This window comes from Marmota monax, unplaced genomic scaffold (assembly GCF_021218885.2).
Source record: "Marmota monax isolate L192 unplaced genomic scaffold, Marmota_monax_Labrador192_F-V1.1 WCK01_AAM20220418_F8-fsc00108, whole genome shotgun sequence".
NCBI lineage: Eukaryota > Metazoa > Chordata > Mammalia > Rodentia > Sciuridae > Marmota > Marmota monax.
The window spans coordinates 2,318,535-2,334,341 of NW_026694593.1; the positions used below are offsets into that span (position 1 = coordinate 2,318,535).

The 15,807-nt window shown below is 50.1% G+C and overlaps 1 protein-coding gene across 1 annotated transcript; it reads left to right on the forward strand.

Annotated features, from left to right (window-relative positions):
- Nucleotides 1-6,929: 6,929 nt before the first annotated feature.
- On the forward strand, nucleotides 6,930-15,287 carry Ube2q1 (ubiquitin conjugating enzyme E2 Q1). Its single transcript, XM_046421893.2, has 13 exons — nucleotides 6,930-7,378; nucleotides 9,618-9,722; nucleotides 10,045-10,149; nucleotides 10,778-10,828; nucleotides 12,279-12,419; nucleotides 12,608-12,692; nucleotides 12,979-13,039; nucleotides 13,259-13,349; nucleotides 13,455-13,513; nucleotides 13,595-13,643; nucleotides 13,880-13,975; nucleotides 14,331-14,397; nucleotides 14,797-15,287. The coding sequence occupies exons 1-13, from the start codon at nucleotides 7,046-7,048 to the stop codon at nucleotides 14,826-14,828; spliced, it is 1,275 nt and encodes a 424-aa protein (XP_046277849.1). The 5' UTR covers nucleotides 6,930-7,045; the 3' UTR covers nucleotides 14,829-15,287.
- The last annotated feature ends 520 nt before the right edge of the window (nucleotides 15,288-15,807 follow it).

Here is a 15,807-nt window from a genome sequence, read left to right on the forward strand (position 1 = left end):
TAATCTCTTAAGAAAGAAATCTGGCCAGGCCAGTGGCACATTCCTGTAATCCCAGCATCTTGGGAGGCTGAAGAAAGAGAATCACAAATTTGAGGCCAGCCTCAGCAATTTAGTAAGGTCCTCAGCAACTTAGTGAGATCCTATTTCAAGATTAAAAAAAAAAAAAATTCCGTCAAGCAATTGATCAATCTTGAGCCAAGGAAAAAATTGGAGAACAAAAGCCTTGAGGAAAAGGAAGGGAATGTGTGCAGTCACTCCACTTAGGGAAAGGATCAAGGTGAAAAAAGATGAGCTACCTTCAGCTATTTAAATGAACATTTCTTGAGTATCTACTGTTTACCAGGAATTGTGTAGGTATTGAGGATGCAGTGATTAAAAATAAAAGACTCAGTTTCAGCTACTAAAGAGATCATAATTTGGCAGGAAATTACTTCACAATAAAGTGGCTGTTCTAAGACAGGTATAAATGAGGTCCGACAGAAGCACAGAAGAGGGAGAGATTAATGGTGCCAAAGGAGCATGGAAGGAACAGAGATGAAAACTGAGTTTTGAAAGATGTGAAAGTCCATAAAGCAAAGGATGCTTAAAGGCATTCCAAACCCCTGAAAGGGAGGAAGAGCTGTGGTGGACGGAGGAAGGCTGTCAAAGTCTTCTCTTAAGAAAATCTCTGTCTAGAGTGGCTGCTTGTGTCTGGGATGGCAGATGGAGAGGATCACTTGCTTACTTGAAGCCTTTGGCTGCACCCTGGTGCTCCTTTCAGGCCAGGACAAGCAGCCTGTTCATCTCAATCTTATGTGTCCTTATCAGATTTCCCAGCTTTTACTTGGAGTTTACTTCCAGCCAGGCAAGGAGTGAATCCTCTGAGCAAAACCACCCAGTGACCAAGGAGAGCCGGGACGCACTCCTTTTCATCTCTCCCCCACGTACTCTTTCCATATCCATCAGGAAGAAAGGCAGCCTGGGAGAGAGCACAGGTCCAGAGCCACACAGGGTGATGGATAAATATAAAAATATCAATTCTGAGGCAAATTTTGGTAGAAGACACTCCCTTTGCCTCTACTAAGGACTTTTTTTTTTTTGGTACTGCGGAATGAACCCAGCGGAGTTTTACCACTGAGCCATATCCCTAACCCTTTTAATTTTTTATTTTGAGGCTGATCTCAAATCTGAATCTCTGAATCTCTGATCCTCCTGCCTCAGCCTCCCGAGTAGGTGGGATTACAGGCTTGCAAAGCTACCATGCCTGGCTAGGAACATTTTATTTTGAAAGACATTAAAATTAATGTTTTCTCCTTTAAGATGTTTTAAATTTTATTACCAGTGTTCATGAAGACCAACTGGAAGACACAAGTTAACAAATCAAAGTGATGGACTTGTAATTTTTCCCAGGGGAGAAAATCGCTGTTAGCACATTTATATGTCTATATCTATTCATACAAAAAGTACAGACATTATAGATGTATAGCTAAATGTTTGCAACAAAAACACAACCATACATCTACTGGTATATTTTTTGAAAAGGAATAAACATTACCAGTATCCAGAAGCCCCCATTATACCCCTGTCAGTCATTTCCCCCTCCTTTTCAAAAGTATCATCGTGGGGGAAGGGAGGAATGGGGAGTGACTACTTAAAAGTTACAACAGTGGGTTGGATTCTGAGCACTGCATATTAAATAGATAAAATAAAGGTCCACAGACAACTAAAAAAATTTTTTTAAAAAGTTACAGAACCAGGGGCTGGGGATGTGGCTCAAGCGGTAGCGCGCTCGCCTGGCATGCGTGCGGCCCAGGTTCGGTCCTCAGCACCACATACAAACAAAGATGTTGTGTCCGCCAAGAACTAAAAAATAAATATTAAAAAATTTTCTCTCTTTGAAAAAGTTACAGAACCAGATCATGGTAATGGTTACACAATATTGTCAATGTGCTGAATACCAATGAATTACCACGTAAAAATGCTAAATTTTATGTGTATTTTAATTTTTCAAATGACTAAAAGTGTTTTTTTAATTAACCACCATTCTGACTTCTATTAGCATATGTCAGCTTTGCCTGCTGAACTTTATACAAATTGAATCATAATCTTTTGAGTCTGCTTTTTTAGCATTGCTAGTAAGAATTATGGGCATTTTTTAGAGTAGTTGTAGCTCATTCATCTTCATTATGATGGAATATTGTATATTGTGTCTTATCCATTCCACCATTAATAGATATTTGGATTGTTTCCTATTTGGTACCATTAAAAATAATACTGCTATGAATATTCTTGTTCATGTTTTTGGTGTGTGAACATATTCAATCCTGACGGGTTTATAACTAAATCAAACATTTTTGTTATGTTTTTTAAAGGTGTGTACTGTGACACAGCTTTGTAACCTTCCCTTTTCATTTACTCTTTGTCAAACATCTCTCATACCAAGTTGTATTCTTTGGAAACTTTGTTGTTGTTGTTGTTTTGAGATAGGGTTTTGCTATGTTGCCTGGGTGATCCCTGTTATTGTATATTTTAGTTGATCATGTCTGGCTCCATTTCATCCATTACCATGTGCTCTTGAGTACAGGAACAAGAAATATGACAAAAAAAAAAATGACTAGCTGGAGCTGTCATGTAAGGAGCTCCTCCTGTGAGCCACATACCATGCCAGGTGCTCCCCAAAGGTCTGAATGTCACGTGTGACTGCATCCCCAGTACATATCTAGTTCCTAGGAAAAAGCAAGTGCTCAGGACGTATTTGTTGAGCCAATGACAAAACCCTAGGCTTCAAGAAGTGAGTCCAAGAAGGCTGCTCACCCTTCTTCACACAAGCACACCTGCTCACTCTCATAACACATGACCTTTTGGAGAAAAAGAAAATCCCTACAATCCATTTCCCACAGAGCGGCCAGAGTTGATCTTTTAAAATTGTAAATCAGATCATGCTGCTCTCTGCATAGAGTCCTCCAGTGGTTTCCCACTGAACTTTGAATAAAACCCAAATAACTTACTGTGGTCTCCATAATCCAGCCCTGCCTTCCTCCCTGCTTCACCTCCTTCCTTCTCTCTCTACTTTCACTAGACTCAAACTGGGTGGATTTAAAAACACTTGTTGAGTTCTTATTATGTGCACCATTCTGTATGCTTTACATGTTTTCGTGTAATCCTCCCAACAGCCTCGGGAGGTAGGCGTTACCATGACCTCCACTTCACAGGTGTGGAAACTGAGGCTGAGTAACCTGCCCAATGTCTCGCCATTAAGAATGGTAAAGGGGGACTCAAAGGCCATCTTCTCAGCCAGTGTACCATTGGCACCCTACTTCTAGACACAGCTGCCTTGCTCACTCGGCCTTTGTTCTCTCTCTGCTTGGAATGGTCCTCCCATCCCCTCCCAGTCTCACTTCTTTTCTCTCAGATCTCAGCTCAAACTCCACCTCCCTAGGGAGACCTTCCCCATCTGCTGAACTTATAAAGTGACCCCAGTCATTCTCTCCCCATGACCCTACTTTGATTCCTCACATCTATTTGCACAGTCTGATAGTCCATAATCCTTGCACTAGAACAGAAGTACCAGAAGAGCAGGGATCTTGTCCATCTTGTCTAGTGCTATATAACAATACCTAGACTCATGTCTGGCACATGGAAAAAGCCCATAAATGTTTACTGAATGATGAGCACCTCTTGGCTTTTCAGTAGTACTGGTGATCTTAGCAATAGTAGGATTTAGCATCTGCTGTGCAATGAACTAAGTTCCCATCACTGTGTTAATCATTTTACACATCTGATTTCATCTAAACTGGCACAATGGTCAGGCAGAGTATTGTGCTCATCTTATAGATAAGGAAGTTGAAGTTTTCAGAAATTAAATAACTTGCCCAAGGTCACAGTTTGCAAAGCAGAAAAGCTCAAACCCAAGTCCAGTTGGTCTGTTCCCTAATCTCTCTTCCCACCCTGCTGTTCAGAGGGCCGCAGCAGTCTCTGAAATTAACATTTATGGCTCCACCCTCTCTTCTGAACTCAGAACCCACACCCTACTACAACCCAAGGGGATGGTTCACATCACTCCCTCCCTTTATACACTTAGTATGTCCATAAACCAACTCCTACTCTCCCACAAAATTCAGCTCTCCTTTAAGAGGTCTCACTGAGAGTGCTATTGCTACTAGTTGCCTAGGTTTCCAGATTTTCTCAAAACTCTAGTGATCTTTTGATCTTCTTTGATCTTAAAATAAGCCCAAATTAGCCAGGCACAGTGGCACAGACCTGTAATCCCAGCAGCTCAGGAGGCTGAGGTAGGAGAATCACAAGTTCAGGGCCAGCTTGGGCAACTCAGAAAGACAATGTCTCAAGATAAAGAATAAAAAGGGCTGGGGATTTAGCTCAGTATTCAAACCCCAGTAGCTGGGGCGGGGGTGAGCTCAAATTCTTAAACATAGCTCTGAATACCTGCCAAGGTCTAGCCCTTGCCTGCTTAACCTGCAGCACTGTCTTATTCTAGGTGTTGAATTTCTTTCTGCTCCTTCATTTCATCATGGTCCTACCTCAAAACCTTGCATATTCCATTCTTTCTGTCTGGAACACTGTCGGCCCTTTCTCTTCCTGCTGGTAATTCTACTTGCCCTTTAGAATTTAGCACCGAACACATCCCCAGCCACATTGTTCTCCTTTGAGGCACCTGCCACACCTCAGCTAAGTGATTGAGTATGTAACAATGCATGAAATGTCTGACTTTCTAACAGCTGAACACAAGAGAATGTGGGGACTGGGTCCGTCTCATTCAATGCTGCATCTCCAGTGCCTCTCACATAGTAGGTGCTCAGTAAATACTTATTCACCTTCTCCAGCATTTAGCAAGACAATTGGCTTTATCACATCTATTTCCCTGAACAGAATACAAGCTCCACGAGGGCTGGAGATTTTGTTTTAGTCAACTGCTGTTTCCCTAGCACCCACATATTTATTAAATGAGCCCATCCATCATTTCCTTTCCATTTCCGTACTCTACATTTCAGCTAGACACCGTGCTGATGTTGGGTCATTTCAGATGACTCCACATGAGGTTTCTAGGTGCCAGAGGGCTCTCCCAGCCAGAGAGCTGAGATGCTGAACAGACCCACAAGAGACAGCAAACCTCATCCCAGTGACCGTGTTTTGTTTCCTTACCAAGGGACTTGGAGGTCTGCGCAACATTGTGGTATTCTCATGTTTCTTTTCTAATTAAACCCCTTAGAATACAGGACCTTCTAAATGGCTACATGAGTGGGTTTCTTGGGGAAGGGTTAGCACCAAGTGACACGTGAAAAGCTCTTGTGGAAAGCAAGAGTGAGGCAGAAGGGCAGGGACTCTGGAGACAGAGCTAAGAATTCTGCTTCCTGGCTGTATACCCTGGGCAGCTCTTTCTCCCTCACTGGTACAACACGAATAAAAATGTTTGCCTTACAAAATATAGTAGGGAGGTTTAGAAATATTTACAAAATACCCTGGTTCAGGGAGTGCTCAATAAATGGGAAATTTTATCACAGATTCTTATGCTACCTGCTGGTACCCAGACATGAAAGTGATATGCAGTTAAATGTTTAGGATTCCCAAACAAGATAAACACTCCACCCCCAGGAAGGCCAGGAACACACAATTCCTAAATATCCAAAGCTGAACTTGGCCGATGAAGGTTTTCTGCAAACGCTATTAAATGAGTAATAGACCAGTACAGATCACCAAGTGACACCATTAGCTTCTAAAAAGAGCATTTTAGCCCAAAATGAAAAAGAAAGGTGGTGATACGCTCAGTGGCTCAAGCGCTGAGTTGGCCCAGCAGCATTCACCAGGCCCTACCACAAGCTGACACCTGCCCTTGGCAGAACTACCATCTCTTCATTTCTGGAACCTCAGCCAGCTTTGTCCTTTGTGACAGTGCCACCTAGCGAGAGTTTGGAGGCACTGCCACTTAATCCCGGCAGCTGCCAGGACTACGGACTGCGACAAGGTGTGAGCTATTTAGGCTGAGGGCTGGGGATGGGTCTGCCTCAGTCTGCCTCTTTCCGTTCTACTTACAGGCTAAGGGTTTGGACCAGCCATGCACTCCTTCAATAATTCTGTGGAGGAAGTCCATGCAGTCCCTCTCCCAACCTCGTCCACACTTAGGGATCTGAAAAGCGCCAAAGGTCAGCTGCTGCCTACCCCTCAAACACAACCCACCAGGAGCCTATCGCTTCCCACTTCAGGGCTCCTCGCCCTGAATCCTTGACAGTAAGAAGCCAAAGCAGCGTCAATCCTCTTCGGAGTTTCTGTGTGGACGGGGAAGCAAGCTCAGCAGGGCCGTGGTTAACCCAAGGTCACCCAACGAGTCACGGGCAGGGGCCGGACGGGAATCCGAGCCCCCTGCGCGCCGTCCCCAGCTCCTTCCCGACCCCACGCCCCCAGTGAGTGTGCACACAGCACGCCCGCCCCCGGGGCCAGAAGTTAGGGAGGCCGGCGGAGGGCCAGCGCGGGGCAGCCCAGCGCCGGGAGGCGGAGTCCGCGCTCCTTTCTTCTCGGCCCACGGAGCGCCCCGCAGGCTCGCCGCCGCTCGGGGGCGGGGAAACAGGACCCCGAGCAGGAAACAGGGTCCCGCGCGGGGAGCCCCTGGGAGCACGCGGCGCCGGGTCACGTGAGAAGGGAGCGCGGCGCAGGGCCGTCGCGCGCATGCACGCACGACGTACGTAAACACGCACCGAAGCGCTCAAAGAGGCGAGCCCGCAGCGCAGGGTCACATGTGGAGGGTGACAGGAGAGAACAAGGGGGCGGGAAAGACGGAGAGATCACGTGCGGAGGGCCAGAGCGGGGAGGTCACGTGAGGGGGCGGAGGCGGGGCCGCCGAGGAAGAGGAGGAGGAGGGGCGCGCGGCTTCCGGCGGCCGGGGGGGCCAGCGAGCGGAGGGGGGGGGGCCCTGTCCCGGAGGTGGCGGCGGCGCCATCTTGGCGAAGGGGGGATCAGGAAGTGCGGACCGCGGCGGCGGCGGCGGCGGAGCCCGGAGCGGAGGCCGGAGGCTCCCGGCCCGCCGGCCCCGGAGCGGAGCGGAGCGGAGCGGAGGATGCAGCAGCCGCAGCCGCAGGGGCAGCAGCAGCCGGGGCCGGGGCAGCAGCTGGGGGGCCAGGGGGCGGCGCCGGGGGCCGGGGGCGGCCCAGGGGGGGGCCCGGGGCCGGGGCCCTGCCTGAGGCGGGAGCTGAAGCTGCTAGAGTCCATCTTCCACCGCGGCCACGAGCGCTTCCGCATTGCCAGCGCCTGCCTGGACGAGCTGAGCTGCGAGTTCCTGCTGGCTGGGGCCGGAGGGGCCGGGGCCGGGGCGGGGGCCGCGCCCGGACCGCATCTGCCCCCACGGGGGTCGGTGCCCGGGGATCCCGTCCGCATCCACTGCAACATCACGGTGAGGACCCTCTCGCGTGCGCCTCTCGGGGGCCCCTGGTCAGGACTCAGGATCACTCCACACAGCTTTTTGCTCTCGAAGGACCTGGGAGGCCGAAGCCCCTTCTCGAGTCTCTGTCCTCTCTAGTTTACACTTGTTTCTGCAGCTTGAGGTTCTTCTAGGCACTCAGACCTCTACTAATGATTCCTGATAGCAAGGGACACCTCGACATATGGCGCCTGGACTCCCCCTTCCACGAACCCACCCACATCCCAAGGTTCAAGATTTGGGCTCTTTTTGGCTACTCCTCTACAACTTTACCTTTCACCTGGGAATGCCCCTTCCCCCCTCCCCATTCTAATTACTAGGTTCCAGGCCTCTGCACTGACCCCAGCTGGAAAGACCTCGCTTGGAACTCTGCACATGTCAGTGATGACCCCTCTCAGTAGTTCCTTTGACTCAGATGTTTGCCACCTGTGGGATCCCTGTCCAGTCATCCCTCTTGCAGACCCTCTTTGCTTTCTGAATTTCACCAAGTGATAGTTTGCAGTACATTGATTCCTCTTCCTTTACTCCTTTGAATACCCTTTTATTTTGGTGTAACCTCTAACACTCCCCTTTTGCCTCAGCTGGTAGCAGATCTTCCACTCTCCCTGTTCCCTGTGGATATGTCCATTTGCCTTAGGTCGGTTCCTTTCTTGGTAGTGACAGTATTGTGATGTGCATAAGGTACCCCATTTATTCTGAGCACACTGTTCTGTTCTCCCCAGTGGGCATTGTTTCATTCTAAGTATACTAGGCTGGGAGACGCCTTGCATGTGTCCTGCCTTATTCTGCCCTCAAACATTCCTTGAGGAGGTTAGCTTTCTGATAACTTGTAATGTGTGGTCCCACCTGGGGTAGCACTTCCACTGGTTGGAATTCCCTGTTGTGGTCTTCCCCCTGCTGAAGCAGTAGCTGGGGAGCTGGTGGACAGTGCTGTATCCAGGCAGGCAGTCTGAATAGGAGTAGCCTGGGGAAAGACAGACTTGCGAATTCTGTGGTGCTTGGGCGCCTGAATCCAGTTGACACGGTGTTTTCTTTCCTTTTTCTCAGTCAAACCAGGTCAAGGTTTGGTGAGGTAAGCCTCAGCTTGGGTTGGATGGTGCCCCACCAAAACTCATGTGTCCTATTTCTCTCTTTTCCCATCCTCCCCCCAAAAGTTAGCATTGAAAGACCAGAAGTGGCTTAGTCAGGTGAAGACTTGAGTGTCTTTGGTGTATATTTTCCCCTCCAGCACTGAGGGCTAGAGCTGTGGCAGAGCTAAGCTCCCAGGAGTGGGTAAGGTTTCCTGGGCAGGCGGAAGCCTCCAGGTTTAATTTTGTTGTGAAGTTAAGATTCTGGCTCCTTAAGGGTAGGTTTGGCCCCATCTACCTACCCTTTTACTCGCTAGAGGCCATCTCCTATCTTTGTCCTTGGTTGGGAGTTAATTTAGGGGTTCCTCAGCTAGACTCCCTGTGGCCCCATAAAGGAGACTTGGCCTGAACTAGCCCTTTTGGTTTGGGTAGAGGGGAGTCTGGTCAGGCGTTTGGCAACGTGGCTCAGGAATGCTGGGAATGTCAGCAGCGTAGGCCTCTTTCTCCCATCCTGCCATGTGGAGTCCCACAGCCCACGCCTGGACAGAGAAGGTGGCAGGTTCCCAAGGGAGAGGTGGGGAGAACTGGTCTTTGAGGAGTTCTCTTGGGAATGGGGTGGGGAGATTCTTGCCGATATTCTTTCAGCTTCTGAATATATAGTTTTATTTTTGTCCCTCCCTCCCTAGTGAGCTGTAGTCTTTGCATTTTTCACAGCAGTGTGATTGTGATGAGGTTGATCTTTCCTCCCTTTGCTGGAGTTTGGAAAGCAGAAGGATTTGGGAGGACTCTGACTTGGGTGTGGGAGAACTCCAAGTCTGGAACTTGGAGGGGCAGGACAGAAGATCAGGAGTCCCTCACTGTTAGCAGTGTGGCTGTCCTGCTTTCTCTGGTTTTTGCTGTGGCGGAAAGAAAAAGTTCCAGGTTGCTTCTTTGAAAAGTCTTCTGAGGGACTGTTTTCTCCCAGTCTTGGCTTTGTTGGGAAGCTGCTTGGTTAGATACTGATCTGCTGAGTGGCTTTTATTACTGTGTAGGGCTTGAGGTGGGCAAGCAAAGGGACCAGAAATCTTGGGGGTCAGAGTGCAGGCAAAGTCTGGCACCTCCCAGAGTTGCCCATTGTGACTGCTCTTCCTACTCTTTCCCCTTAGGAGTCATACCCTGCTGTGCCCCCCATCTGGTCGGTGGAATCTGATGACCCTAACTTGGCTGCTGTCTTGGAGAGGCTGGTGGACATAAAGAAAGGGAATACTCTGGTGAGGGGGCCAGGGGGTAGGAGCACACATGTGTCTGTGAGGCCTGTGTCATAAAGTCCCGGGCGAAAGGGCGCTGTATATGAAAAGTGGCCGAACATGGTGGGGCAGACTTCCTAGGGGAGTTGTCTGAAGCCAGAGGTGAATCCCAGTAGAGGCCATCCTCTGCAGGATTGGTGGACCAGGAACCATTCCCACAGCCTGTGGTCCATCGGGTTTAGAGAACTAGGTGCCGGTTTGGGATGTGAGCTACAAGTTTATCAGTGCAGCTGTCCATATTAGAGTGGGAAAGAAGTGTTTGATATCTCTGTGGTCCCCAACCCAGCTCTTGCAGCATCTGAAGAGGATCATCTCCGACCTGTGTAAACTCTACAACCTCCCTCAGCATCCTGATGTGGAGATGCTGGATCAGCCCTTGCCAGCAGAGCAGGTGAGCAGCTAAAGGGCTTTAGGCTGTTGTACAGAGTTGTGCCACAGAGAGCACTCAACAAGTACGCGGTAACTGAGACAGATCTGCAGTAGCCTCTCCCCACCCCCACCCACCCCCAAATACACACACATGTGACTTTCAGCCTCTTTTTTCTCTAGATGGGAGTCTAGCTGAGTGGAACACTAGTAGCTTCATCTCTCCTATCGAACCCCCCTCTCCGGCATCTGTTGCCATCCCGGAGGTTGAGAAGGAGTGGAACTTTTACCATTATCTTAGAAGTAGCAGTTGGTGGCCACTGGGGACCCAGGCCCTTTCTTTCGAGCCAAGAATACAGTATCAGTCTAGAAAAGATCAAGTAAAAGAGGGGTTCTTAGGAAAATTAAGTGGGGTTTGCAAGGTGGGTGACAAGAAGAGCCATTTTTCTTTTTTTATTCCTTGGCATATGGTAGGAAGAAAATGATGGGCTGATAGGGAAGTCATCCCGGCTCTTGCTTCCACTGACTCTGGCTGTTGGAGAAACGGGGCGAGTGTATAGCTTCCAGACCAGGAGGCTTAGGGGAGTAGGTCAGAGGCTGCACTCCACAGTCACTGGGGCTCTGATCTCATCTCCCTCCCCTCCCCACTGCAGTGCACACAGGAAGAAGTATCTTCAGAAGATGAAGACGAGGAGATGCCTGAGGTAGGCTTGCAACCTGAGGTGGTGTTGGCAGGAAGCTGTTGCCGTCAGCGGCACTCATCACCCACCATAAACAGAGCTCCAGTCTAGAACTAGGGAGAGAGAAACAATGTACTGATCAGGAGGAATGACCAGTGTAGTAGAGGAAACAGGCACCATATCCCCCCTCTGAAGGCAATCAGGTGCAAATAAATACTCAAGTTAATTTCAGATGGCGTTGGAGGCTGACAGACTGAGTTTGCATCCTGGCTATCCTAACTAGGGAGGTACACCTAATCTCACCAAGCTAGATGGGATTATAATACATGCTGCATATGGTTGTCTTAAGATTAAGTAAAATATTGTATATAAAGTATTTTGTGAGTACTAAGTAACTTACGTAATATATTCTTTAAAAACGTAGATGCTTTTGCAGAATACAGAGTAACGATTAAGAATTTGAGTTTCAGATCTAGATAGAACTTGATCTAATGTTTAGCTCTGCCAAGAGTTCTATGACTTTGGGCATGAGAATTAATATCTTACTAGACTTAAGCTTCCTCATTTGTAAAATGGAGACAGCGATTGAATAACGTTTAATAATGGTTGTGAGGATGAAATGATCTGGTGTGTAATAAACATTAAGTAGATGTTAGCTGGTACTGTAATAATCAGGAGGTTAGTATGTTCTGCCAGGTAAGACACTGATCACTTTGTTTCAGAGCATTGGATTAATGTCCCAAGTTCTATAAGTCTGTAAAGGTCTTAAGACTGACAGACAGCTGGTGACACATGAAATTTACTCTTCCCAGACGGTGGACAGCCCTGTGTACCACACCCTGAACACCTGACTGAAAGGCTAACTCCTGGCGTCCTCCCCCTGTGAATAGTGAACTACTTGTTCACTTAGAATAGGTTGAATAAAGAGCTAATTCTGTTCTTAACTTCGGCTGCCTTCCTCTCTGGACCCCCTTTCTCATTTCCATCTTGTTAGTAGGTGCCTCTGCAAACCTGACTCAAGCCCTACATTTGTAGGGAGAGGAGGAGATGAAATCCCAGATTCTCCTCTGGACCTGAGGCCCTGAGGATCCTGGGTACATCAGTTCACCTGATGAAACATGAGCTTTCAGTGACAGTGTCGGGCCAAAGTCATTCTGATAGGAATTGGGAAAGAGAAGGGGGGTTTTAGGGGCAGGTCAAGCAGGGTTGTCCTGGGGAGCAAAAGGCCAAGTCTTCGTAGGTCCTTACCTTAGCTCTGTGGCTGTAGAACTGGAGAAGAGAAGTGCCTGTCCTTCACAGGGTGGAGGGATAGGGTTGGGAAGTGTTCTGGAAGCGAGGGGGGGTGTTGAGTGGTGGGACTGCTAGATGACTGCTTCTCCTGGAGCTCCAGGCCAGGTGGGACTAGGAAGGTGACGGTCCTCATTCACAGCCTTCTCCCTTTCCCCTCTGTTCCCCTCCCTCCCGCTCTGCCCAGGACACGGAAGACCTAGATCACTATGAAATGAAAGAGGAAGAGCCAGCTGAGGGCAAGAAATCCGAAGACGATGGCATCGGAAAAGAAAACCTGGCCATCCTAGAGAAGATCAAAAAGAACCAGAGGCAAGATTACTTAAATGTACGTGCCTCGTAGGGAGTGGCGGGGCACGAGGGAGGTGGGCACTACCTGGGGAGTGGTAGGCCGCAGCTCACAGCATAGGGAGCTGCTCGCATCTAATCGTCCTCCAGACCCTGGGCAAGCAGTGGAGGTGTAACGTGTGTTTCCAGACTGGGACCAGAGAATGTTCTGTTGTTTCTCCCTCACAGGGTGCAGTGTCTGGCTCGGTGCAGGCCACTGACCGGCTGATGAAGGAGCTCAGGGATATATACCGATCACAGAGTTTCAAAGGCGGTGAGTTAGCTCCAGAGAGGGGCTTGCACGGGAGTTTCTCCTCGGGGTGGATATGGGATATGATATGATATGGTGCAGAAAGCCCCAGGGTTCGGGGTACATGAGTATTGACAAACTTGCGGTCAGGAACGGAGCACCTTAAAGCCAGTGGCTTGGCTTGGGTGTGCATTCATCTAGAGCAGACCTGGACCTTTGATCTTTTTCCCTCGGTTTGTGAGAGGGAGCAGTCTGAGGGACCCCTCCCCGTCTGTACTGTCCTACTGACACTTCCCTTCCCCTTTTCTAGGAAACTATGCAGTTGAACTCGTGAATGACAGTCTATACGATTGGAATGTCAAACTCCTCAAGTGAGTGGGGACTGGGGAGTCGGGAGCGGGGTGGGTGGAACACCTGGTGATGTCTGGGCAGTCTCACTAGCATGTTGGTTGCAGGGTCCCCAGAAGTGGGTGTGGGCAGTGGTATGTGTATCTGGGGCCGGCCGGGGCGCAGGGGAGGAGGGGGTTGGTGGGGAGCCCTTGTGAGGCTCTGCACTGGGACAAGGGTTTGAGCCCAGACTTGTTTCACAGAGTTGACCAGGACAGCGCTTTGCACAATGATCTCCAAATCCTCAAAGAGAAGGAAGGAGCTGATTTCATCCTACTTAATTTCTCCTTTAAGGTAAGCCTTCCCCCAGCTCTCCCTCCCTGGCCTGAGTTCCCTGTCTGCCTAAGTCTTGTGAGGATGCTGGTCTCCTTCCCTGAACGCTGCCTCTGTCTTTCTCAGGATAACTTTCCCTTTGACCCACCGTTCGTCAGGGTTGTGTCTCCAGTCCTCTCTGGAGGGTGAGTGGCTGGGTCAGGGAGAGGGTGAAGCAGGGACTGGAAGCTCTTGCCAGGCCTGACTGACCGACCTTTCTCATGCAGGTATGTTCTGGGCGGAGGTGCCATCTGCATGGAACTTCTCACCAAGCAGGTGAGGCCCTTTCACTGTTGGCCCAAGAGCCTGGGTGGGGCCCGACAGCTGAGCTTCCTCCCCATCCCAGCCTGGGCACAGGCGTCTGTGGCCCTGTTACCCTGCCACGTAGTGGCTGTCCTGGGAGGGAAGGGCACGGGCACTTCCATAGAGAGGCACTGCCGCCTGGAGAAGAAGTGGAAGGTGTCTCCAGGAGCCCTGTCCTGACTCGCTCGCTTTGTCCCTGCTGTCCCCAGGGCTGGAGCAGTGCCTACTCCATAGAGTCAGTGATCATGCAGATCAGTGCCACACTGGTGAAGGGGAAAGCGCGAGTGCAGTTTGGAGCCAACAAAGTAAGGGGCCTGGCCTGGCGGGCTGGCTGGAGCCGAGTGCATCGAGGCCAAGGCTGAGGGCAAAGGGGACACAGTCCCTGGGCTGCGATGTTGGAGGAGAGGGCCTGGGGTGGCCACAGTGGGAACAGAGCAGGGCCTTAGCTGAGGGGTGTCCTCAGGGTTTGGGGGTTCAGGTCAGGAAAGGGAAGGCTGTGGGATTGTGTCCCCAAGGGACCTCTCAGACAGAGGTCCTTAGCGTGCTACCAGGGTACCGCGCTGGCAGCCGGGCTTCCTGGGTCTCTGGGTGGCCGCCTGTGGAAGGGGAGGGGCAGTGAGCCACAGCTGGCGTGGCCTGACGGGTGGCTTCTCCCCCCAGTCTCAGTACAGTCTGACGAGAGCACAGCAGTCCTACAAGTCCTTGGTGCAGATCCACGAAAAGAACGGTGAGGCCGGAGCCGGGCCCGGGGCTCTGGTGCTGGGCAACCCCAGGTTCTCACTCGGCCCGTGGCAAGGTCCCTCTGGGTTTCCGAGCCTTTCACCCACTCACCCACACCTGCCGGCTCTCCAGAGAAGGCCTGGAGGTGGTGTCGTGGGCAGTCTTGGTGCTGCCCTCTTCCTGACCACCCTTTGAAAGACTCTTCACCACCTCGGGTTGGGCTCTTCACTCTCCCTGTCCTTACAACCTCCAGGTAGGCAGCCTCCGCTTCCCTGTACCTCTCTTCTCGCACCTGGCAGCCTCCCTAGGACCTTCTTGCCTGGAGACGCTGCAGATGTCCACGGTGACTGGGACAGGGAGGGCGCTCTGGGCCTGGACCTCGCTGACCTGGTGTGTTTCTTTGCAGGCTGGTACACACCCCCAAAGGAAGACGGCTAACCCTGGAGCGTCGCCCCTCCTCCTCCCCCAGGCACCACTGGACCAATACCTTTGAATGCTGTATCTGGATCTCACGCTGCCTCTGTGGTTCCCTCCCTCATTTTTCCTGGACGTGATAGCTCTGCCTATTGCAGGACAATGATGGCTATTCTAAACGCTAAGGAAAAAAAACAAAAAAACAAACAGAACTGTTTCAAGTACTCAAGACTGACTACAGACCAACAACCACCTTGCTGGAACCCTTGCTAGCAGGCATTCTTATAAAGAAACTCTCGAGCCTCCTTATATTGCTGGAAACTCAGCTGTGCTCCAGACTAGAGCCTCCTTACCTATGCTATGGATTTTTAATTTATTTTCTCTTATTTCATGTACACTGCTTTTTTTGGTTACAGTGTATGATGGATGTGTATGAAAAAAAAATGTATCTTTGGGAAAACAATTACAGTTTGTTAATTTGAAGATGCTGGTCTTGACTCATCTTTATTTTTATTCCCACATCCCACCCCACCCCCATCCCCTGACTGCTTGGGAGGTGGGGGAGGGGTGCCAGGTCCACTGTGCTTTGGTAGCCATGAGGCTGTGCTCCGCTAACCCAAGAAATCTGGAGCTAAGCACCACCTGGCCCACCCCTAGGTTTCCCAAAGGCCCCTGCTGACTTACAGTGTAGCAGGCTGGTATGATGAACTTGATTCTTAGGACTGCGTTTCACTTCTAGTTTCAGAGACTTTTCAAATTTCTAAGAAACAGAAAATGTGGAGGCTCAAGAGGCTGCTTCATAGAAATCCTTTTATGAGAACTGAGTGGGGCTGGGGCGCAGGCTCCTGCGTGTGTACGTGGTCTTTTCTAATCACAGCCATCCGCTGTCTAGCTACAACTCTGCAGTGTGCTTTGGCTCCTCTCCCTCCCAGAAAGTGGCTTCTGACTGGCCCTGGATTGTGATCAGTGGTAAGCTCTGCTCACCTTCCTCCTGTCTCCTGCT

Excerpts from the sequence above, each read along its gene's own strand:
- Ube2q1 (XM_046421893.2), top strand. The coding sequence starts at position 7,046 with ATGCAGCAGCCGCAGCCGCAGGGGCAGCAGCAGCCGGGGCCGGGGCAG. Across the intron at positions 7,379-9,617 it reads GCATCCACTGCAACATCACG|GAGTCATACCCTGCTGTGCC; the intron begins GTGAGGACCCTC and ends CTTTCCCCTTAG. Across the intron at positions 10,829-12,278 it reads AAGACGAGGAGATGCCTGAG|GACACGGAAGACCTAGATCA; the intron begins GTAGGCTTGCAA and ends CGCTCTGCCCAG.